This window comes from Octodon degus, unplaced genomic scaffold (genome assembly GCF_000260255.1).
Source record: "Octodon degus isolate 3935 unplaced genomic scaffold, OctDeg1.0 scaffold00140, whole genome shotgun sequence".
NCBI classification, from domain to species: domain Eukaryota; kingdom Metazoa; phylum Chordata; class Mammalia; order Rodentia; family Octodontidae; genus Octodon; species Octodon degus.
In genome coordinates this window covers 7,083,644-7,107,974 of record NW_004524716.1, presented here as the reverse complement: position 1 = coordinate 7,107,974, position 24,331 = coordinate 7,083,644, and the positions used below count along the sequence as shown (strand labels likewise).

The window sequence follows — 24,331 nt, the reverse complement described above, 5'->3', positions numbered from 1 at the left end:
TACAGCTCAACATAACACTATGGCTTTACTTCTTATACTTCATTTTTATACTTTTCTGCTGGATGGTTAAGACCAAGATAAATCAAGACCTATGCAATACTTTATGGCAAATCCATAGTATATTTAATGAGTATTGAATACTGTTAACTTTTCTCTTATGCTGTATAGGGAACAAGTGTACTCTCCCCTTTCCTCCATATTGGATCAGTGATTACATTAGCTGTAATGATCTACAAGAAATCGGCAGTTCAGCTTTTTGAAAAGCATCCCTGTCTTTATATACTGACATTTGGTTTTGTATCAGCTAAAATTACGAATAAGCTTGTGGTAAGCACCTCAATTTGTGTTTGTGTGTTTGTGTGTGTTGGTTGTAAAATTGCCTCCTATTTTGGTTTTATGGACATGGTTTTATTCTGGAGGGGTTTTTAGTTTTAGTTTTGGTTTTTTTTCTAATTGGTCCTAGAGTTGAAAATAAAAACCTCTTGATGTCAACATGAGAACTACTTTGACTCTTAAAGCTACCATCTGAGGATTCCTGAACTCCTTTGAACCTCTCTAACTGTTCACCATCCTGTCCTCTATTGCATTTGGTTATTCAGTATATCTGTACTTGCCAGTTTTGATCTGTACAATCAAATTAAGGCTCCATATAAAAAAGTGGTTTTTGCTAGCTAAGTTAACATAGTGTATCTCATTCTTTCTCATGCATCCTTTATATCAGTGAGTTTTTAGTTGTGCAAATTCAGCAATCAGTGCTAAGTAATTCTTGAGATGAGATGTTTGAATATTGCTGAGTTACTATTTTCCTCCTAGCTGCTGTAATGTGAAAGTGCCTACAACACTAATTTCTTTCTCTTCATAGGTTGCACACATGACCAAAAGTGAAATGCATTTGCATGATACAGCATTTATTGGTCCTGCACTTTTGTTTCTGGACCAGTATTTTAACAGCTTTATCGATGAGTATATTGTACTTTGGATTGCTCTGGTAAGTGTCATATATGCTTACTGTATAATTGGACATGACTTGTCCTGGTTCAGTGAGGGAAACCTCATAGAATTGTAAGGACTGAGAATGTCAGAAATCCCTGCATAGGAAGAAGAATAAAAATCACTGATGGCTTCACACTTAGCACTTTTTTTTTTTACACTGTTATTAGTTCTGCCTATATTAGGACTTACCAAATTCCAAATTTCTGACTATGTAAAGCAGAAATTCAAACTGCAGTCTGTGGGTCTGGAGATGGATTACCAGCTATAGCCATTCCTTTATATACTCTCTGTGTCCGCTTTCATGCGGTGGAAGCACAGCTAGGACGTTGTGACAAACGTGATACAGTGCACAGAACTTAACATACTTACTGTCTAAGAGTTTGTTGTTCCTTAATGTAAAGGAAAAGTCATGAGGCAGTTTAATTACTCAATTGTAGAGAGTCAGCAGCAAATCTGAATAGAGAAGGAAGTCAGAAGCCATTCCTCCTTTCTTTCTGGAAGCTGAGGAGGGGACTAAGCTTATGCTAAGAATCTAATGGTCTCTTTTCTTTCCAGGTCTTCTCTTTCTTTGATTTGATTCGCTACTGTGTCAGTGTTTGCAATCAGATTGCGTCTCACCTACACATACATGTCTTCAGAATCAAGGTCTCTACGGGTCATTCTAATCATCACTGATGGTGTAGTGGTGTTACATAGGAAACTCATGTTTTCTGCAGGAAAGAATCTGAACATATTAAGGAGAATAGGGGTGGGTGCGAACAAATATAATTTATAATAATCAATGTTGTATAACTTTCATTCTTTGTTATTGGTAACACTCCCTAACCTTTGTGAGAATGGGAATTTCAAGTCCCATCCTGTAAATTATACGTGATGTCATACAGCATTTGGCCCAAGAAAGCATGCAGGAAAAAATGCCATGTGTTTGTTAATTATCCTGGATTCAGAATAATATTGTCATGTGGAGCAGGTCTCAAATGGTGGAGATTTCTAATGTAGAATATTTACAAGCCAAATGATGGTTGCTTTATATTTTTAACAAATCATTATCTTTTAGTAACATCCTTGTCTAGTATCTTCTCAAGCTTTCTTTACTAAGAAATTCAGCTTGTGACAGATACATCCCACGAGTTTGTGAGATGCAGTGAGTGAGAAAGACCTTGAATTTGGATTGAAAGGTTTTCTAGCTTTACATTATTGAGAGGGGAAAAAATGTCTTATCGTTGCTCAAGAAATGGTTATCTCATGGGCTTGGGAAATTCTGTTAGCATGCATTATATGATAACTTTGTCAATCCATTTTATTTTTTTAAATAAATATATGATCTAAAAACCAGTTTGTTTGAAATTTTATTCAGTGCAAAGGCAAATTTAAGTTTTAATGTCATTTTAAAAAATTAAGCAAAATTTATTTCTGTTCTTTAATAAATAAGGAAGTCCAATCTGCTATGTTGTCAGGCCTTCCTGTCTGGTAGAAACTGTCTAACTTAAAAAGAGAACTGATCATTTTCCCTCGCATGAGTTGTGTTGCAATAGTTATCCTTGTGATTCTCCATCACTTGGGAACTTCAGACCTTTCCCTGACATTTTTGGTAGTTGCGTGGGCCTCCCAGCGGGGTCACTTGCACTTTGCTTTTTGTTACTCTTCTTCCCAATACTTATACTACAGTTTGAAATAGGAGCTAAGTATCTTCTATGAAACAGATCTTTTTACTTTTTATATAGATGTTCTGTTGTTACATAAAGAGGGAGACAACACAAAATATTTAAGGCTATAAAGGTATCTTATTAATGACTTTTATTAATATCTTCTTCCACAATCACAAATAAATAGTAATTGCACTGCCTTGTCTAGCAGCAGGGACCATAATTTCTTGCACTTGTAATGGTTCCAACAATTCGGTGTACATCTGAATTGGCAAAGAGTGTTAAAAATTTTCTCTTTTTTTGCCAGTCTTCACATAGAAAAGAAATCTCTCATTACCTTTTCTTGCTAGCAACCTCTCCAACTTTCAGGGTAGAAAAATTCTAGGGCAACTCAAGTTTTGAAAGCTAGGACAAAGCGTGAGAAAGATGGAAGGATAAATCTTACTGGATGTAGTTGTATCTGTTGTTTTACTTGATTATCATACTACACTTAGCAGGTGTTCATTACCTACAATAGAAATTCAAGGTGGGAGGAGTTAGATGGTGTATCAGTGTCACCCAGTATTGATATTTTTCATATTGGAGACTAAAATCCAGATCTTCTGAATTCGGTTCCAGTGTTTTCTTCTTTACCAGACAAAGCTGAAAACCATCCTGTCAAGGCTAATTGAAATGTATGTTTTAGAATCTTCTTAAGAATAAAGGGAAACTGGAAAAGCACCAGATACTCATGTATGCTTCCTTCAGTGCTACTATCAGCATCAGATCTAGGATACATTTATAGAAAACCTCAGCCCTGATTCTTGTGTATTTACCTTCCCAACTATCAAGTTCAGCCAACGAAGCTTTTAAAAACTACCAATTTCCAGATCCTGTCACCAGTATTTTCATAAGCTGCTCAGCATTCTCGTTCTGTTCTAAAACGTTTTGAGGTACAACTAGGTTTGGAAACTAGTCACAAATTAATGCAAAAGGGTGTAATGATTCTTTGAGGCTGTCGAGCATAGCAGCATAGTTACGGTGGTGTGGACAGTGGAACATGTGCCGTATCTCAGAATCAGCCACATTGGCTTTAGTTCGCTACCTCTCTCCCCTATTCTGCTCTCCAAAATATTCTCTTTGTAAGAGTCAAACCTGAGATCCACACTTGAACACATTTTTAAAGGTAACATTTTTGAAAGAGATCCACCTAAAAATGTTCCCTGTGTCCTGCAATGTTTAAACAGAAGCTGCTAGTGGAAGCATAAAGGGAGGAGGAGCTCAGCTTTGGATGCTTATAGTGATTATTCGGGGGGGTTGGGGGGGCTGCAGAAAAATATGTGTCAAGTCAGGGATCCCTCCACCTTTAGCTTAAAAAAAAAACGTTTCTCAAAATAACAAGCAGGTGGAGGTAGGATGTGTAAGACAGACGGTAAAGTACTGGTCCAGACGGAGTGGTAGGCAGTCAGCCTATTTACAAAAGCCAGGCAGTATCCATGCTAGCCTCTGTTGTCTGAGATTCTCTGGCAGCTGGCAGCCTAGAAGGACCTCTTGAGAACCAGACTGCTGCCTTGTGTCTGGTGCTGCTGCTGCCTTTACCAGGATTTTTTGACCTTCCTGTCAGAAGTGGAGTTGCTACCCTGGCATAGTAGCGTACATGGATAATCTCAGCTGTCTGAGAGGCTGAAGCAGTAGGGTCACAACTTTGTGATTTAGGTGAGACTCTCAGAAAAGAAAAAAAAAAAGACTGAAAATGAAGCTCAATACAGAGGCCCTAGATTTAATCCCCATTGCCACCTCAAAAAATAAAGCTTCTGCCCCATATGGTTCTGTGACTCCAACCACAGCCCACTTCTAGTCCAGTTTATTCTCTCATGTATTGCCCCACAGAACACGATTTTCATCTTAACTCTCATCCTCACATGTCCTCAGACCTCCATGTGTTTGTTTGTTTGAAGGAACCACACTTTGGGGCCTTTCTCTGTGCAGGATCTTCTAATAATGGCTTCCAGGAGATGATAGCTTACAGTGCATTCCAACCAAGCACCTACAACACCAGTGCTGTTTCCTGCTCTGCCTCTTCTGAAAAACACGTAGTTTGGAGTCCAGTTCTTTGAGTTTGGGGACAAAGCCCTCAAAAGTCCTAGGGAGGTTGATACCAAGGATCCCAAACTCGTATACCGGTTTGAAGCAAGACCCAGTCACTGGGACTCAGGACTCGGAAGCAGTGAATTCTAGAAGCTGAGAGTTGCCAGTCCTACCACACTGGCAGGGACCAAAGTCCACAACTGACCTATAGGTCTAGTCTCTCCTGTTCACCACAGTTCTTGTATCAGTCTTTTCCCTTGTTTTCTTCTGTTTCTTCTGTTCCTCATATTCAAGTATTTTCTTTTGGAAATAACCTGTGGGTTCAAATGTGTTAGAGGCATCTAATGTGACCAGGCAAGCAATAATGAACTCAGAAATAAGGGTGGGAAATATGCTTTGTGTCCCTCACCTCCCCCATACATCCATTGCTGCTGTTGTGCTCAGACTGTCATAGGCCTCTAGAGATACAGAACTGTTTGGCCCAAAAAGGAGTTTACAAATGATAATTCACAGAGATTGGCCCTAAAATGAAAGAAAAAAGATGTCCTTCCAACTAATCAACAGACCAGCTTTTATAAACTATCAGTCTGTGAGGCACTGTCTTAATTTTCAGGGGACTTTCAGTCTCATTAAAAAAATTTACGGCTGTTTTGTGGATCTCGGGGAAAGACTGCCTGCCCCTGTAGAGGTGACCCACCCTGGAGTGAGACCTGAGTTTTCTGAACTGTACCTGCAGGTGGATTCTTGCTCTTCTCAGCTTCCTGGATGAAAAGGGAGAAGAGTTGTGTCTTCACAAACTTCTTCACAAATCGGCGGTTGGTCTTGGAGGCCAGAGCTTTATAGAAGGAGCGTTCTTGGAAGTAACCTTGCCCGTTTGACTCCCGCTTGATATAGGAAGCATAGTGGCCCACCGTCTTGACAAAGAACTGCACAAAAGGACCTGAAACATGCTCATTGATTTCTTCTGGAGCTGCAAGGGACAGATAAAGGTCATCTCAAAGGGTAGCAGAAGGATAAAACTGCCCAAAGTCATCTCCATATATAGTTCTCATTACAGGCCCAAAGTTCCCAAGGAGAGCAGTTGGCATAGGGTCCATAATCACTGACTTGTTCATGACCCTGGCTATGAGTTCTTTGCCATTGCTCAGGAAAAATAAAACCCATATTCAGACTTGTTCTAGGATCTGGGTCTCTGGGGCAGCCCCAGAACTGCTAAGTCCATTTTAATTCTGGAAGGAAATGGTTAGGAATTATGCCCTGAAGTTCTCTAGGCGAACTCACATAAGAATGAGCTAGAATAATTGTATTTAATTTCCATGGGTTAATTCAAAGGAACAGTTAGTGGTTTATTGTTTGCTCAATTTTGCAAGCCTGTATCTGGTAATCTGAGCAACTACTATGAAGGTAATATGCAATATAAAAACCATTGTTTATTTCTTATATTAAGAAAAAAAAGAGCAAGAACTTACTCTTTAACTCAATCCCCCGACCGAGAGAGTTTAAGATGTCATCTTGTAGCTTTGGTGGTAGAATGTCTTTTTCATCACCAACCTAGGAGAGGACAGTGTGAGCTCAGAGGTAGAGAGAAGAGGTGGCGAGGGAGGGGATTGGCAGAAGAATATGAGGGCACAAGCTCCATACCCGACTCCACACCCCAGTAGTCGCCCACGTAGAGAAACAACAGAAAATATTTCATCTTCAATTTGGCTCTAGATCATCAAAGGACTCCCTGTTCCTGTGTTTGAAAGGTATCAATTGCCTTATAGTGACATCGTCTGGGTCTTCAAGACCTCAAGAAAAGGGAGTTCTTGCCAGCCACAGTGATGCATGGCTGCAATCCCAGCACTCGGGAGGCTGAGCCAGGAGGATTGCTGTGAATTCAAGGCCAGCTGGGGTGACAGTGAGTTCAAGGTCAGCCTGAACTACATAGCAAGACCCTATCTCAAAAGTCAAAAAGACAAATACAAGAAAGGGGTTCTTAGCAATTCTCAAAATGTTTGTTGAAATAAGTAAAGCATGATGAGGCTAGAGGGTTTGAATTGAGAGTGGATCTATAAGGGCTCTAAAACCAGATACTTACAGACAATAAAAATGTTCCTTCACAAAGATTCACCAACAGGACCTGAAGTAAACAGAAAATGACTTCATTGCTTCATAGCTCTAAGGAGGACTTACCACCCCATTTCTGCCTGTGGTTATAACTGGGCCTACAGCACAACAAAATCAACTTCAATTCTTGTTTCCTGTCATGAAAATCTCAGTTTCCTTCTTGGGGCAAGAGTGTGTGTCTAGAAAAGGGAGAAGAAAGAGCCAAGGTAGAAAGAAAGTAGGATAGAGAGAAATAGCCAGTCACTTCTTTAGTGAAACATTGATCAGAGAAATTACTTCCATATATGGAGCATTTTGAACATGGCACCCATGATGAGCACTTTGCATATTTTGTCTCATTTAATGTTAACAATTCTGTGAGTCAGGTATTATCTCTTTTGCAGATGAAAAAAGGACCAAAGAAGTTGATACACTGCTAACAAAGAGAATAATTGCTAAGCCTAGCTTGCACTGTCCCTGGGATTGCATTTCTCTCTCTACAGCTCCTCTTCCACTCCCTCTTCGCTGGTCAGCTCCAGGACAGGTAGACATGTTTTGATCTTTTCATGGTTACAACAACTTTATGTACAACTGCCTAGGGTTCTAATAAAAATTCTTTTGAAGCCTTAGTCCTTCAACAGGAAACTCAACAAGGGGAGGAAAGAAGCCCAGGGTCAATCGGAAGAGGGAAGGAAAACTAGGTGAAAAGACACTGTGCCAATAAGCTACAGGTGAAACAAGCACAGGCTGGCACTTGGGTCCATCACAGCCTATGGGGTCTGCAATACAGGCCAGAAATGACAAAATCAGGCATGCTGCCAGCTGATTCCAACCAGGTCTTTCCCTGGTCCTCAGAATATTTTTTAAAAGACTGCATTAATTCCTACTATTTGAGTTAGGATATTTTACCTTAAACTTTGACTTGGAATTTCAAAAAGGTCAGGAGTTCTAACTCTGCTCCACATTTTAAAGGGCAATACTCAGCTGCCCACTTTAGATTTTAATTTCCTCTATAGCTCTTTGACTCTGCTTCATACGTTCTATTTCTTTCCTATATTGCTCATTCAAGGAATCCATCATTTTTCTAATCTCTATTTTTTTATCAATGTCTTCTTGAGAAGCAGTTATAAATTCTTTTACTGCAGTGTTTTTTTCAGATTGGGTTTCCTCCCTGTTTCTGTAGTTGATTCTTTACTTCAGATGCTATGAGTTGAGAATTCTTTTTTTATTTCAGTTTTCTTTTGAATTCCGCTCTGAGTTCCTCTATAACTTTCTGCTGTTGCTTATTTACTATTGACGCTATTAATTCGTACATTTGAGCTGAGCTAGTAGAAAAGAATTCCAGTCTGAGATCCTCTATGACTTTCTGCTGTTGCTTATTTACTATCAACACTATTAATTCATACATTTGAGCCAAGCTAGTGTCCTCTTCATTTGTTCTGGGTGGGCATTTGGGTTTCCTCCATATGTTTCTGCATTTGATTCTTTACTGCAGATGTTATTAATTCAGGGATTTCTTTTTTTATTTCCAATCTGAATTCCTCTATACCTTTCTGCAGCTGTTTCTTTATTTCGAAGCCGTTGATTCTTTGCTTTCAGCTGTGTGATTCCCAATTTGTTCTGTGTTACTGTCCTCTGCACTTGTTATGGGTGGGCTTGGGTTCTGAGATTGCATTTTGCTCCTTCCCATTGTCGTTTTGTGTAGCTCTGTCTTCTGACCTTTGTTGTAGATCTTTGTTGCAGTTATAGCCTTAGCACCTACTGAAGTTCAGGTGTAGATCTGCAAAGTTTGGATTTATCCAGCTGGGCCTGGCTTGGGTCTGGCTGCTGTGCTCAGTTCCTTCCTGTTGCTGTCCTTGGGGGTGAACCTGTTGTGCCCCTCTGGCAAGATGTTCTGCTCCTGGACTAGCTGGGTGGTTCTGTCCCATATACTTTCTGCAGGGATTGCAGCTGAAGGGTTTCACCCCAGGCCTGTATGCCAGGCCTGAGCTGAGTCTGGAGGGGACAAGGTGGAGTAGGGGGAGAGGCAGCTCTCCCACACACTCACCGGGCCTGGACTAGGACTGGGTCTGGGGGTTTGCGGAACGCGGCAGAAATTCTTACTCGGCAGGCGGGGTGGGGGAGGTGCTGCAGAGGTGGGGGGGCATCCGAAGGGGGTGGAAGAGGGTCTCACCCACTCTGCACCTGGGCTGGGACCAGTAGGTCCCGCCGGCGCAGGGTAGCCGGAGGCTGTCCCACACACTCACCAGGCCTGGGCTAGGACTGGGTCTAGCTGCCCACTTTAGGCAAGTGACTTATGGTCGGTCACCAGTGCCACTGTTACCCTAATCATGTGCCATATATTTGGGGACTTATGGAGGGATCCTCTTCAGTTTGTGGCCTTGTTCTTGACAAGAGTAAAGGATCTTTACATGCTTCTTTCCAAATACAAGCATGAAAAAAGAGACTGAAAATACGCCAAAAAAAAAAAAAAATTGCGTGCACTGTAATTATCCATCGGGGGAGAAAAGTTGAACCAGTTCAGGCGTGAACCCACTTGCATACACAAGCTCAGATGCCTTCAAGCAGGGACAGCTTTTCTTTGGGGGAGCTGGGAGGAAAAAGTGTTATGAAGAATTCTTTTTGAAGCTGTTTCCTGCAGTCTGAAGTATCTGAGCATATTACTCTCCATGGAATAATCCCATCCCATGCCCCCATGTAGAGTCAGAGAGTCTCCCACTCCCTCTTTGACCACATGGCCTTCTTCCTCCTCACTCCCTGCCTGTTTCTCAAAGCAGCTGCTGAGTAATAAAATAAGCCTGGATCATAGGAGCCAGACTCCTCCTGGCATTCCAGTTGTCTTCAAGCCTGACCATCAGGGGAGGGCCCCAGCTTCTGAGGAGCTGAAACTACAGGGTCAGGAACTTTCATAACTTTTGGGGTTGGGACATTTGAAATTTTATTGCTAAACATGGGGCAAATACTCTGTCCCAGTTAGTCACAAGGCTAAGGGCAGCTCAAAGGGCATGTGTACTCAGCGGCTCGAAGCAAGGGTGAGAGAGGCAGAGGCGCAAAGAAGGGAACCAGCCTGCTTCTGTCCTGCCCAGCAGTGCCTTTTCCTAAACAACCTTGTTCTCGTCTGTGCTGGATTGCCTGGGTGGGCTCCTCTACAGCTCTTTGGTGCTTTTGAGCTCAGCTATCTCTTAACATAACATGGGGAGCGCCACTCCTTAGGGCTGGCTCCAGGCCTCTTTAGAGGCGTATTTCCAGACTCCAGACTCCACTTCCCCAGATAGGTCCTTTCTGCCTAGAGCAAGTGAATCCATGGTTAGCTAGTGCAAACATTTCCAGGTAGCTCTCCTTCAGGTGTGGGAACATCCTTAAAGTTCCTCCTAACATGTTATTTTTCAAACGTCAGGGACAGATTGATGCAGTACATGCCCATTTTCACAGCAGAGCCCTCTGCTGTGTCAGGGGCATGACCAAGAAATAAACTAACAACATCAAAGGGGATTTGAACCTAAATCCTCGTTTACCAGCTAAGATCTGGGCTACTCAGAGAGATGGGCCCTGTTACAAAAAAAGAAAAAACAATCTGCATTTTTTAAAAACTTGATGATTTTAGTAGTCCTCATAGGAGGGCTTACTTCCCAAAAACTTGAGGGAATTCCAGTGGGTTTTATGTTATGCAAACCAGCTGGGATCATCTGTTCAGCTGAGAGATGGGACATCTCAGAGGCTGCTTGTCAAAGCTAGCTGGTGCGGGACAGTCTCATGACTCCCAGATAAGTTATGCACCACTCCCTAAGACCAAAGAAAAATCATTCAGTAGAAGAGAGCCAGCCTTTATTAAGCATGAACTGTGTGCCATGCACCAGGGGAAGCTCTGTACAGGTGGTTTCCCTGAGAGCGGCTAGGAACTGAACATTATTGTCCCCATTTAACCCATCAGGGAGTTCAGGCTTAAAGAGATTAAGTAACTTGTCTTAAATTATCTAATTGTTGGTAGCAGAGCTTGGATCCAAATCCAGGCCTGCCTGGATGTAAATAATGCCCTGTTCATGCAGCAGCATACCTCTTCCATTGGGCTGTCCATAACTTCCTGCCGAAAGCGCATTTGTACGCCAACCATGAAGGGGGTGGGGCAGCAGACAGTGTCAAGGAGCCTCTCAGGGACAACAGGAATATAGGTGTGTGCCCAGCTGAAGGGATACAGCAGTGCGGCGGCAGCGTGGATGCACTGAGACAGGGTGCTGGAGTGGAGAACAAGAACAAGTCAGAAGGCGCCCATTACTCCACCTTACACATTCACTCTGGGCTCAGCGCCTCCTGTAAGCGCTGCCTGTGCTGGTATAGATTTAAAAAATCTGGCAGCCACACTGGTCACAGAGCTCGTAGCTCTTGTCATTAGCAAGAGGAGGGCATGGGTTCACTACCCAGAATGAATAGGGCCTCGATTTGATCTTTTTTCCTTGGTTAGTCTTCTCAACTTCTTAGCAGAATTAAAGTGGCTCGAAAGAGGTATCTTTGTTCACAGAAGTGACCCCGCCTCTTCCATGTGCTCAGCACTGTGGTAAGGATGCAGGTACCAGAGGAAAATTACACTGATTCTGCTCTTATGGAGGAGACAGTTAGGAGGCCATGGGGCCCCAGAAGAAAGGCAGAGCTTTTTTTATATCTCTTTCCCATCATCCTCAGCTCTAACTGCCATGGCTTTCCATGGCCACTGAGTTTACTGAAAGCTACCAGGTTGGTGCCTGAGTGAGTTTGGGAAATTCCTAGGTTCCAGGAACCTCTGCCTGACAATTCCTCACTGGAAAGTCCCACAGAGGTGGCTTCTCTAGCCTTTGCAAGGAAGCAGTCCTTGTCATTAGCACCCGAGGCACGACGCAGCCTTTCCTGTCCTTCCTGTCACACACATACACTGGCTTCACAGCTCTTCATTTCTCGGCCAAATTGCCCCAAAGCCAAGGCCAATAAAAACACTGATGCGGAAACCTTGTTTCAATTCTTGTTATCAAGCTAATACTTCCTGAGTTAGAAAGAGTGAGCGGCTAAGCTTCTAGCGGAAGAGCTGTATGGAAGTCCCCTCCCACTGAGAGACTCAGATCTGAAAGCTCAGTGTGGGAAGGAAAAGGCAGTCATGACATTTCCCTGGAGAAAGTTTGCTCCTAAAAGGTAAATGCCTCCACTTTATAAATACTAATCTGAAAGACAGGGCCACAGTGCCACCCATGAACAACAGAAATTCATTTTCACACAGAGTTGGAGCAGAAGAGCCATTTTCAAGGCAAAAGACGATGCCCCTGCCCACAAAGACTAACTTACAGGTATTTCCTGTAATACGCTGTGTTTGATTTTCACTGGTTTTCTTACAGTCTTCAACAGAGACTCCAACCCCTGCCCAAGTTCTCAGAAGCAGGAGGTAAATCATGGCAGTGACCTGTTTGGACTACTGACAGGGATATACTTAACAGTGAACTTACTAAGAACAGCCATGTGCGGTCAGGAACACACGCAGCAGGGTGCTAGGTGCTCAGTATGCGCCTATTACTTCCTTTACAACCCTACCAGTTAGGTACAGTGACTTCCATTGTACAGTTAATAAGAGTCAGGACTTTAGGAAAAGAAACTGACCTAAAGTATACTGGAAGAACAGGACTTAAAACTCAGTCTGCTGAGTTTCATGCTAACAGCTATTACATAATTCCGCATCCCCTTAAGGCCAAAGACCAACTCTCCCTGGTATCTTCCCCATGCTCAGCATCTGGCAAACAACTGACACAAAATAAATGTTTGCTGAATAAATAAACAAATAGATAGATGTTCTCTATATCATTACATACCTTCCTGTCTTGTTCTCCGCCCTCTTTCCCTCCCTGGCCTTACAAAGGTAAAGTCATACCTGCTTCCACCCTAATTGGTTCTGTCTAAGCTGCCCCAGGAACTCTTTGTGTCCTTCTCAGAACTAAATCTGGAAAGTTTTTCAGGCCTTGACAGCAGTCAAGTTTGGAGATGGGGCAGAAGGGTTGCAACAGCTCTAGGTTACAAATCCAGAAACTAGAAGCCCCAGGGTAGGCACACAGGTCCCGAAGATTGACTTCCTTTGAGAAACTCCACCCTGTTCCCTTCCATGCAGGATGAAGGCCAGCCGGCCATTCAGTGTCCGGGCCCACCTGAGACCTTCTGCCAGGAAGATGATTTTTCTTTCCAGTACTGCAGAGGCAAAGATCTGAATAATCTGTTCAAAGCTGAGACAGTGCAACAGAGAACTAAAATCCACATGTTCGAGGTGGGAGTCCAGGGGCCGTGTCAGAGAAATGAACTGTAGGAAAATCAGAGAGAGAGATGTTATCACACCTGCAAAATCATGCAGGAACCAGAATGCTGGGTCTCTACCTGCCCTATTCCATTCTCTCCACAGCAGAAAACTAATCCTTCCTGTTTCCCATTTTAAAAGCCACCAATGGCATTCAGCTCATGAGGACAGCATAGTGTCATTTCCAGCATAACATGAGAGCCTGCTTGGAGCACGTTCCCCTCTCTACCTGTTTCACCATGGCGGCCTCTACTCCTGGAGCAGAGGGCACTTTGCCATGCAACCCTTTGTGGGTTGGCTTCTCCTGCGGTGCTCCCCTCCCTTCATCCTTACCCCTTTTAAGGCCTCAAAGGCCTATTCTTTGCCATCTGACACTGCTTATCTTTTTCTCATGAGCACTCTGGCTCTTCATTTTATCATAATAACATAATCTTTAATTATATACTCATTGGTGTGTTCACTTATTTAATACCTGTCGTTCCTATCAGACCCATAGTTCCATGATGTCAGGAACCATGTTCATTTTGCTCACCACCATGTCCCCAGGAAACAGGAAAGCTTGGTAATCACCAGTCATTCTGTACTTATTTTCTGAGTAGATGAAAAAAATCCTAGCCTCTCCCTTATTTTTCTGTGCGGAGGCCAAGGTTCAGGACGGCACACAGACTCTCCAGAGTTCCAGGGCTCAGGACCAAAGTTCTACTTGCTGCCTCAGTCTGTGTAAGCCTTGGACTAATGGCATCCCCAGGGAGCATGGGCAGGAACTCGAGGGTGGGGATGGGTGATAAGAACTAGACAGATGGAGGCCGTGAGGTAGAGATATAGGATAGGTACACAGAATAAGGGACAGGTGTAGGGGCAAGTGGCAGTTTGGGGGCTAGGGGGGACAAAGTCCTTCTCGCACCAAAAACCTCAACTTACATGGTATATTGATCACAAATAAAAGTCTTGGTGGCTTGAACAGTAACTGGGTGCTTGTGGACATCAGGTTAGAAGGCTCAGGAAATTTAGGTTTGATTTTTCAGCTCTGCCAATAATTCTAACCAAGTCCCAGTCCCCTCCTGGCTCAGTTTCTCTATACTTTAACCTGGTGAATGGAAGAAGAGGGGTGAGAGGTGCCACAGAAGCCTACCCTCTCCAGCCAGGGATTCCTTACCCATGTGCTAACCCACCTCTGTGCCTGAGTCAGGGATGAAGCTCTTGAGGGTGACAGTCTTTCCAGGAGCAGGGAAAGCTGCCTCTCGGAGGCCCTGCATGAACGGGTAGATGACAGCCATGGAAATCTGATGCCTCTTCTCCACTTCATCCAGGATCTGCAGGAAAGGATTGCAGGAGACACCTGTAAGGCTGTTGTACGGTCCAGCTTCTTTTCATGTAACTCTAGGCCCAGCCACCAGAATGTTTTTTCACCCTCCCTTGAAGAGACTGGCCTCATACTAAATCTGCTGCCTCCTGAACAAGATGTGCTATTTCTCAGCCTTTTTTTTTTTTTTTCTGTCTTTACCAATCCGTGTTTGTCTCTTCTTCTAAAACAACTGACCCCACAAAGTCATCTGGCATAAATTCATCACCCACGATGGTGCTCTCAGGACTATGATGCTAGTAGTCTAACCTTGTAGGTGTCACCCTCTCCTCCAGTTATCACTAACCACTCCCCAGAGGCAGGGGCTGCCTCCAACCCTCAACATTGCACAAATGACAGTTCCAATCAAGCCAAGGCTGACAAAGTTCTTTTTTCCTCCTCCCAGGGTCTTGCTGGAGCAGAACAAAACAAAGCCCTTGATTGCCACCAAGAAGCCCTTTCAGATCTTGGCTCAGGTGTCCTGACACTCTAGTTGGTCCCTGAAACAGCATGAGTGGAAGCTGAGGACCTCAACTTCCTTTCTCTGCTCAGAGAGGTCACAGCAAGTGTCAGGGTCCCTAATTTATGATGATTACTTTTATATTTGTTTTATGTAAAAAGACTTCTGTATCACTTCATTTGAGCCATATACCAGTACAGGAGAAAGAACAGTAAGAGAATATTAATTCCATTGGATAGTTGAGGAAATTACGAGTTCAGGACAAGACATTCTTGAAGGTCCTCTTTTGTTCTGCTTCAACTGCTTTTTGCTGTTGCTCTTCTTTTTCTTTTCTTTTCTTTCTTTCTTTCTTTCTTTCTTTCTTTCTTTCTTTTGAGTCAAGTTCTCACTATGTAGTTAGGCTGGCCTTGAACTTACTATATAGCCCAGGGTGGCCTCAAACTCAGCTTCCCAAGTGCTAGGATCACAGATGTGTACCACCTCTACTGCTTTCTTATTTACCTAGAGTGGGGAAAGTGGTTTAGAGGCAGTCCTCTAAAGTTCCTTAAAGTTAAGTCAGCCCCAAACCCCCCACTTCAGTTTCCCCAAATGTCTTGATGCCAGCTAGGCCATCCACTCGGGGCTCACATTGCACAGGCAGGGCAGACACCCAGGCAGATCCCAGAAGCTGAACAAGCCTAACAGGCCCCAAGGAATCCTGTCCCGCCCCTACCTTGGAGAACAAGCCAAAGCAGCCGATGCAGCTGATGATGCAGTACACTTTTGGAAGGCGAGGGCCAGGGCCAGCAGGCTGAGAAGATAAAATATTTCTTCAGTGCTGTGCCCTCCCCCAGGGGCTTCTCTTACACGGACCTAATGGGGTGTAAGACTGAGCACTGGGGGTGGGGAGTCAGTGGGGGATGGTGGCCCAGGGGAGAAAGCCTGGCTCTGCATTAACAGGGTCAAAATGGTGACTAAGATCAAAAGAAGGTTGCCTTCAGAAAAGTAGAGAACCACTGCTGCCTTCAGGGCCCACAGGTTCTGAGGATGTGTCTCAGACACATTTGTGTCTCAGAGATGAAGAAATCACTGTGAAAATGCCATGGAGAATCCTGACACCCAGCACTTAAACTGAACTGTCAGAATCCCAGACTTTGTTCTGAGAGGCTCCAAGCTCCAGGCCCCAAGTGGGCCTAGACAGAGAAGACTGGGAGAGGGGCCAGGTAGAGATGCTCACGAGGATAGAGCTATTCCAGCCAGGAGCACACAGCTCAGAACCTGGTTAAAGAGGTTTCCTGGGTGGGCTAGGAGAGACCGTTGTCTTAATTCTTGCAAGAAATAAAAGGGGATGTGGACATGGTAGTAGGCAATGGGCTGTGCTGCCTACAACCACATTTCCGGGAAGTTTAGGCTTTGGAGCTGGGCTTAAATAGCCCAGCTGTTGAACTGAGTGTCTTTAGAGAAGGGGGGCAGTTCTGAGCAGCACAGACCAACAGGCGCCTGCAGTATCCAATCTTCCTGCTCCCATCCACGTTGGTCAGGACAAAAGAGAAAGTCTCCCTAAAAAAGAACAGACAAGGCTTAGTTGGCATTTGCTTGCTAATTCTAATAAAGGAAGACAGTCTGTGTCAGGTGTGGAAGACCAAAAGGGGCCACTGATCAGGGGTGGCAGTCATAACCCCAGTAATTTATTGAGTGCTCGTTAGTGTCATACCCCAAGTGTGTCACCTCATTTGATTCTCAAAACACCTCTGAGGTAGGGTCAATTATTGTCTCCCCTTTAAAGAGGAAGGAAATGAGGCTGTGAAAAGCTGTTTCTTATCCAAGTTCGACTTCTAAGTGAAGAAGCCAAAATTTAAACAAGCAGTGAACATCCAGAGCTCGCGCTCTAAGGCTCTTCATTCTGGTGAGCCCAGCTCCTGCCAGTAGCAGAATGGAAAACAATGATCTTTGTTCCTAGGACAAATGAGAGAATCTCGTTCATCTTTGAACAAAGTCAAACCGCAACTAAAATCTTTAAGGACCTTGCTGCACCATCTTCAGAAAGGCATCAACTGCAGTCCATCCCTAGCATGGGATCGGCATGCACACCAGGTTGTGGCGGCACAGAAAGCAAGAGCTCACACGTGTCCCGCGTCCTTTCACCACCATTCTGCCTCTGCAGGGGCTGGTGGTTACCTGGGATACTCGGTGAGAGGTGCCCACTCATTCCCGTCTGGGAAGCAGAACAAGGGGATGGCACTGAGCAGCCGCTCCTCCTCCTCCTGCTGGCCCCGAAGAAGATTCTCCCTCTACAAAGAAAAGAAAAAGACATACGTGGACTGTGGGGTGGGAGGAGGGCAGAGCCAGAGCGCTAGTGAGGCTTCCTTAGAGGCTTTACAGGCAGCTGAGGATAAGCTTTTCCACTGGCGTAGGGACTGAAGGGCACCTTTCACTACAATCTGTATAGTCTACATTCTGGGTCTGGCAGGGATGAGCCCAAAGGTAAGATAGCTCTTCCTGGGCTCCATGAATTTGGGGGCCACTCAGGAAGGAGGTCAGAGACACCCTGCGGATAGAAATGCGCTGACTTGCCCAACCCCCTTAGGAGAGCAATGTCAGAAAATGACCACATCAGAAAAGAGAAACAGCTGGTTCTTTTGTAGCTGCACCTGCTACAAAAGAGATGAACAAGAAGGATGCTCTATTCTCACCCTCCCCTTCAGTGCAGAGTCACAAAAAAGAGCCTGCTTCCTGGCTGTGACCAAGTCCTGGGCCTGCCCCCAGATGGTGCCTACTCCACCCTCTCCTGCCCACACTGCCCACGGAGGGGATTCCCTCGAGGAGGTCTGGCAGAAGGTAAATGTCTTTAAGGAGACATAAAATTGGGAAGAACTCTCAGGCCCCAGGAGGGGCACGAGCTCTAGCCTAGTTTCCCTGCTAGGAACCTCCGCAAGTCAGGCACAGAGCAGTCAGACCTAGATTCTGCGGGTGATAGCAATAAGCTCAGGCTGGGCTGAAAAGGAAATGACATTAGTCCCACTGTTGCCCTGCAAACACCCCGATCCTCCATGCCCCATTCCCCAGCCTTTCTCACGCCTTACCTTGGGGAACTGGTAGGTGATGGTGGGCTCATAGTCATCCCCCGAACGCTTCTTTTTGAGAGAAACCACTACAAGGTATTCAAAGAAGTGCTGCCCCCCAGCAAAGCTGGGAAGAGCGTGCTCCTGGGTCCTCTCTAGTTCCTTGGCACCTTCCCCTGGATTGTCCTGGTGAGGTCCTAAAACAAAAACACCGAGTTCCCTCTTGAGTACTTCATCCACCCATTCTGTAAATCTGAGAGAATCTGAGTAGCTTCCACACCCTGAAGCCACCTTGCCGGCACTGAGATACCGAGGGCCTGACCAGCGCCAGCAGTCACCCAACAGGACTGGAGCCAAGTGGGCAGTTTCCACACCCACCTGGGAACCTCAAAACCAGGGAGAAAAGAGCTGAAAGGAGGAAAAAACCACTCTTGTGGCAGCTGAGGAAATATACCAGAGTTTTGTGGAGGCCCTGTGCCCCAGGGCGCGACAAGTCTCGGCTTACCTATAAGGTGTGCCCAGGGCCATCCTGGAGCAGTATGCCTCAGAGTAGACTCTTTCTAAATGACCAGAACAAGCCCAAGGGGCATAGAACCATGAGCACTCCATCCTCCAACAGGGCAACCCCAGCTCTTAGGCCAGCAGGGGAAATCTCCTGCCCTGGTCACATGGGGGGCCATGTGGCTGTGGCGATAGGCACCCAAAGGAAAAAGAGGAAGGAGCACTTTAAGAAAGAAACAGACTGGTTTAAGAGGTTCACCCTAATGAAAAGGAAGTGGGCAGTCCTGTCCTGACCTGCTCGGAGTCGAGGCAGCTGGTTCCGGAGGATCCTGAGCACCCGGCCTACCCCTTGTCGTTCCATCTTCCTGTGCCTTTGGGCCATGAAGTACTTTCCTTTGCCCCAGCACAGGCTGGCTACAGAAAGCCTGAGAAAGAGACCACAGCTTTGGTCTCCACGCTGTCTTCCAAAGAGGAGAGAGCCCTTTCCATCCTGAGCACGCTGTGGTTGAGCAAGAAGGCTGTGACGGGACCCGAGAGGCAGCTGAACATGGGTGCGAGCATAGGCAGCATCCTGGCACTGCCGCTGGCTCTTAGCTCCTCCCAAGAGCTACGGGGTGTGGTGAGAGAAAAGGTTATGAGCAAACACCACCAGGGCCCATTTGTGCTGGGATAAGAGCTCTGAATTCTGGCCTTTGGGCTGTGTAGTGCATTTATTTACCAGCTTGGCATTGTTAAAAATGCCCAACGGGATTAGATTAGGGGCGCTGGAACCCCATGAGTCTCAGGGCACTGATCTGACATCACCACAACTTTGACTGCTAGCCTTTTACTTCTCAGCTTTGTCCAAAGCAGCTGAAAACCCCTGCAAGGCCACCTGCCATATTTCAGAATTTCTAAGACTTCAGACTCTTATCTAAGAGCACAGGGCCAAATACTGCCTGCCATACCCTGATTGAGATAAGAGACAGCCAAATAATGATGTAAATGGATTAATTCTTCCAGCAAGACAAAGAATACTAGAAGTCAGTATGGATCCAAAGCCTCCTCCTGCCTGATGTAAAGTAAAGAACAAAACCTCTCTCCACTGAGGGCTGCTGTTGTTATTTCCAGAATTACCCTGATGAGACTCTTCTGCTCCCTGCAGAATGTCCTGCATTAAGACAAGAAACTCTCTCACTGGGACTCCAGCATCTTCCAGCATATTCCCTGGTCCCCAGCCCACAGTAGGACATTGGTTGCATCAGCAGCCTGAGGTCACTCAGGGCCAATGGAAAGCATCTGGGTGATCTCTACCCCACTCCCAATCCTACTCAGCTATTTTCCCTGGTCAGGTCAATGAACTGAGCTGCTGGCCACTGCTGTGTCTGAAGACTGAGGAACAGAACAAAAAAAGCAATGAATTACCCCTGATTCTCACAGAAATCCTTCAATAAAGGAATGCATAGGACAAGAGAAAGGATTTTTGCCGCAAACTTGCCTCAAAGAGGAGGCAGGTGGCAAAGGAATTTGATGCCAGTGTCTGTCATTCCTGCAAAGCATAGCCTCTGCAAGGCAGTGAGATGCCAGGGCGGGAAGGGCAACTGCCTGGCTCCAAAGAGCTTTAGCCAGCTTTTGCAGCAGGGTTCAAGGGGTTGGCTATGACTCTTGAGAGGGCAAGCCAAAATCACAGAAAACAAGCACGTTACAAACCAGGTAAGAGGTGTGAACCAGAACACTCAGAGCTATCAGCGGGCCTGGGAACCTGCACAGACCTACTGTACAAAATCCTCACTTCCTGTCTGAGGAACAAGCACCTTCTGGATACAGACAGGGCAACTGAGGCATGGAGTAACTCAGAGGCTATCTAAAATAAAGAGGGGGCTGGCCAGATAACTTAGTGGACTAAGCACCTGCTTTGGCAAGTGTAAAGACCATGATTCTTTCCCTGGTCCTGCATGCTGCACTGACCCTGGCCCAGCCCCCAGGGTGCACCGAGCTGGTGACTGAGTCCTGGCGTGGTGGTGCACACCTGTACCCCAGAGCTGGGGAGGCTGAAAACAGGAAGATCACTACAAGTTGGAGCTGTGTAGTGAGATCATGTACCAAAAACATAAAATGAAAATAAATAAATAAATACAATACAGTACAATACACAGGATCTTTTAAGGGTAGGTTCATGAAAGCTTTATGGCCAGCCTTCTGCCTTCTGGGTGCATCCCACAGAATCTTCTCACTGATGGTCACAGAACCTCAGAAAATCATGCCCTTTCCTAAATCTTTTGGGCAGCATTTTCTGCCTATTTCCTTCTGATATATTAGGAGATGCAAGAAAGCTCAGAAATCCTCAATAGATAGAAAATGTCACTAGACTTCAGGACTAAGGCTGGGAAATCCAGTAGGATACTACTATCTCCCCCACCTCTTACAAAAGGGGTTCTCAACTGAAGAAAATTCATAAGAGAAAACTAACATCCATCAAACTCTTGCTTCATATAACATCTCATGCCTTCCCCACAGTCCTGGAAAGGAATTATTACCCGAGTTTGAGTTGGTGAGGGAACCACCCTTTCTAAGGAAGTCAGGAGGCTGGTTACACTTGTTCCTCCATCAAGAAACCCCTCCCACAAGCTCCTGGCAGAGCCTCAGAACTGGCTAGATTCAAATATAGGTGAGGAGACTTCCTGGAACCTACTATGAAAAGCCAGCTGTGCCTTCCTCTCTCAGTTAAGATTCTCTCAACCCAGAACCACAACACTCCACCTGACCAGAATGATTATTCTTGTGCACACACACACACTCGCACACATGCACACTTCTAACACACAACTGCCCTTGGGCCAGAAAAGCAAAGCAAAACAAGAAAGGGAAAATCCCCAGAAAGGTGAAGGATAGAGTGGAAGATGAAGGCAGAACATTCTCCTGGCCTGACAAGCACTACACTTCATCATAGGTCAGACAGACTGCCCACCTCCCAGCTCTTCAAGCATTAGGGCAGTCCTCCAAACAATCACCTGCCCTACACTGAGGGGACGGATGGTGGGACAAGTGAAATGTCTCACCTAGGCTGCAGTAAGCAGACCCTATTCATTCAACAGATTTGTAGGGGTCTGAGAGGCCAGGGGAAGCGAAGTCGGACCAGAGGGAGTCAGTGTCTGAGCTCTCTTAGATGGAATAGCCAGGTTCTGGAGAAGACAGCAGAGCTGAAGAAGAAACAGGGGTGACAGAAGGAATGGGAACAGAGCAAGGGCAGAGTACTTAGAAGTTGGTGCAGTTCAGAGAGGGAGCCCTGGCCTAACTCCTGGGCTTTCCCCAACTCCAGGACTTAGAGTAGAAGAAGGATTCACGGGGTTCTAGAACCGCCAGCCCTGAAGGACTGGGCTGCCTGGAATGATCTCTGCTCATTTTCCAGTCCTCTGCTCTTCAGAAGCCCCGCCTCTAGGTAAAGTGTCAAAAGAGTAGGAGCCACTCAGCTATAGGATCCACTCGCTACTAGCACCAACACCCCTATAAATGAATGGATAAATGAATGAAATCCTTAGTGCCTTCTCCCAAAGCCCACCCAAGACTCCTGCGAAGAGCACAGGTAGAAACTAACGGGGCCAGGGAGATAGCTCAGTAGAATAAGTGCTTGCCTGGCAAGCACAAGGGCCTGAGTTCAATCCCTGGTTCGGCAAAAAAAAAAAAAAAAAAAAAAAAAAAAAAAAAAAAAAGAAAGAAAGAAACTAACATCTGCCTCCTATTTAATCCCCACTTGCTGGGCAAGGGGATTATGGGATGATTCATTTTACTGAAGGGGCTGAGGAGCAGGAAAAGTTGGCCGGATCACATTCTGCAGAAGCAGCTAGGCTGTCTCTGAGCAGCTCAGACGCAGCCACCGCCAGCCTCTGCAGGGCACCCGGCACCCAGGTTGTCAGGGAGACCAGCTTTTGAGGCTGGTGGCAACTGCGAGTCGGAGGGACGTCCTCTCCCAGAAACTGGGCAAAGGCCACAGCCGGCCGAGGCAGCGACTGCGGCAGGGCGGACGCCTCCGCGAGGGCACAGCTGCAGGGGCGCTTTCGGAGCGCTGCGGTTGCACCACAGGCTTCCTGGATGGAAGAACACGTGGCCCTGTAGCCCCTAAACGGTTTCCTCCGGGCGGGTGGACGCCTCCCCCTGGCCTCTGCAGGCCTGGGCCCTCCGCTGACCTCTACCCCGGTCCCCACCTGATGCCTTTCATTCTACCTGCGCTCTCCCGGCTCACCTGCCCCCCACCCGGCCCAGCGGTTCCCGGATCCGGACGCCTGTGCCAACCTGCCCTAGTCACCAGCCCTTGTCAACCTCTAGCCCAGCTCCCACCTCCCGCGCTGTCCCCGCATCCCCTCGCCCCTGCGCGCCCTTGCCCCCCGTGCGCCCTGCCCAGCACTGACCCCCTCGGCCGCGCTTCAGTTTCAGGCTGGCTCGAAGGCGGCGACCGAGCCCATCCATGGCCCCTCCAGTGCCCTGCGCCCGCTCCGGCCCCGCCCCCAATCCTTGACCTCCGCGGGGCGACACTTTCACTTTCATGCGGGGGGAAGGCAGCGGGGACCGGCCTGGGGCGGGACGGTGCACCTTCCGGGCTATGGCCCAACCCTGGCGCACCTGGGCGGTCCGTGTCCCGGGCACCGCGGCTTGGGGTGACAGAGGGCGCTCGACGGCGTCCGAGAGACAGGCAGGTCACTTCTCTGCCATCGTCCCTGAGCCCCAACGCAGCGAACCCCTACTCCAGACCCCAAATGCTCTGGTAGTGTCTGAAGGTGCCCCCGCCTCCCAAAGCCCTCACCTTTCGCGCCCCTTCACCTCTCGCCCCGAGACTGCAGCGGTGGCCTCAGCTCACTTCCAAGGCTCCTAACCTATTTATTTTCTCACCTTGGGATTGCTGAGGAGGGACTGGAGACATAGATTAGGATTTTAGCGCTGCCTTCCATTCAAACTTGTTTTTCCATAAATCAGCAAAACAAGGGCAACCCCTCCTCTGCTTCCCAGAAAGAGGCTGAAGTCAGGAAACAGCTTTTTGTAAGTTATTCAGCGCTACAAATCCAGGGACTTACTGTTAATGGCAACTGTCTCCACACCCCTTCCAATTCTAAATCCCGGAGCAGCCTGCCAGTCCTTCCTCTCTCCTCTCACCTTCGCTGATTTTCACCTGTGTGTGGACATCAAGCTTCCTTTGCCCACCTGGACGTTTTGAGAGCGCACCTGTTTCCATCAGGAGCTGCCCTGGCTTCCCAGTCCCTGGCCATCCCTATCTGTGAGGGCTGGAAGCCAGTCTGAGGTCTCACTGTGCACTTGGCGCTCAGCTTCAGTGTCAGCAGTGGGAGGGAGAGGTAAGGGGACAGCCTGACAGAGATGTGCCTGAGCTCCAGGGAAATGACCCCAGTCTTGGTGCCCTCTTCCCTGTTGCCAAGCTTGGCCTCTAGATGACTCCCTAGTCACAGATGAAGATGAACACGCGTTGGGAAGCCAGCCCTGGTATTAAACCGTCTACTCCTAACCCACAGGATTCTAAAAGTTGCCTTTACTTGGGGTGTAGGCAATTTTGCACTTAATTACACAGTCCATTTCTGTTCCCTGTTCTCTGGATTCCTGTGCTCCAAGACACAGCTCTTCCCCAAGTGGTTTCGCCTGACTGCACACATGTCTTATGATCCTCCATGTAAGCCCAGGAGTTGCTGGAGATAAACTTGTCCAGTTGGTTAACTCTTATTTTCCTAGTCTATTTAATGGTGCTGCTTAACAAACTATCATCTTTTAACAACAGAAGGTAGATGAGCCGGGGATGGCAGTACCCATCTGTAATCCCAAAACTCTGGAGGCTGTATCAGGAGGATCACAAGTTTGAGATTAGCCATCTAATGACTAGCAAGATCACATCTCAAAATAAAAACAAGAAAAGGGTTG

The 24,331-nt window shown here is 46.5% G+C and overlaps 2 protein-coding genes across 7 annotated transcripts in view; one reads left to right on the top strand and one right to left on the bottom strand.

The window, feature by feature from the left end:
• Window positions 1-2,328, top strand: part of Cept1 (choline/ethanolamine phosphotransferase 1) — a 38,437-nt gene extending 36,109 nt beyond the window's left edge. Inside the window, exons 7-9 of the mRNA XM_004641713.2 lie at window positions 169-327; window positions 863-988; window positions 1,549-2,328. Of these exons, the coding sequence (XP_004641770.1) occupies window positions 169-327; window positions 863-988; window positions 1,549-1,668 (405 nt within the window). The 3' untranslated portion in view covers window positions 1,669-2,328. The remainder of the gene's footprint in view (window positions 1-168; window positions 328-862; window positions 989-1,548) is intronic.
• Window positions 2,329-3,909: 1,581 nt separating this feature from the next.
• Window positions 3,910-23,707, bottom strand: Dennd2d (DENN domain containing 2D). Of its 6 annotated transcripts, none has more exons than XM_023701762.1 (13): window positions 22,822-22,871; window positions 18,731-18,861; window positions 17,957-18,132; window positions 17,052-17,164; window positions 16,364-16,433; window positions 15,607-15,684; window positions 14,265-14,405; window positions 12,950-13,098; window positions 10,849-11,026; window positions 6,787-6,828; window positions 6,176-6,257; window positions 5,437-5,676; window positions 3,910-5,020 (listed from the first exon to the last, which is right to left on the bottom strand). In XM_023701762.1, exons 2-13 carry the CDS (start codon window positions 18,816-18,818, stop codon window positions 4,920-4,922), a joined length of 1,458 nt encoding a protein of 485 aa, XP_023557530.1. In that variant the 5' UTR covers window positions 18,819-18,861; window positions 22,822-22,871; the 3' UTR covers window positions 3,910-4,919. The 6 variants fall into 6 exon arrangements, with proteins under 6 accessions (XP_023557530.1, XP_023557529.1, XP_023557531.1 ...); XM_023701761.1 differs by having other exon boundaries at window positions 18,731-19,043; window positions 22,822-22,855; XM_023701763.1 differs by lacking the exon at window positions 22,822-22,871 and adding an exon at window positions 22,656-22,698.
• Window positions 23,708-24,331: the final 624 nt, after the last annotated feature.

Excerpts from the sequence above, each read along its gene's own strand:
- Dennd2d (XM_004641737.2), bottom strand. The coding sequence starts at position 22,957 with ATGAAAGTGAAAGTGTCGCCCCGCGGAGGTCAAGGATTGGGGGCGGGG. Across the intron at positions 17,165-17,956 it reads TCACCTACCAGTTCCCCAAG|AGGGAGAATCTTCTTCGGGG; the intron begins GTAAGGCGTGAG and ends TTTTCTTTGTAG. Across the intron at positions 16,434-17,051 it reads CCTCTCACCGAGTATCCCAG|GGAGACTTTCTCTTTTGTCC; the intron begins GTAACCACCAGC and ends GTTCTTTTTTAG.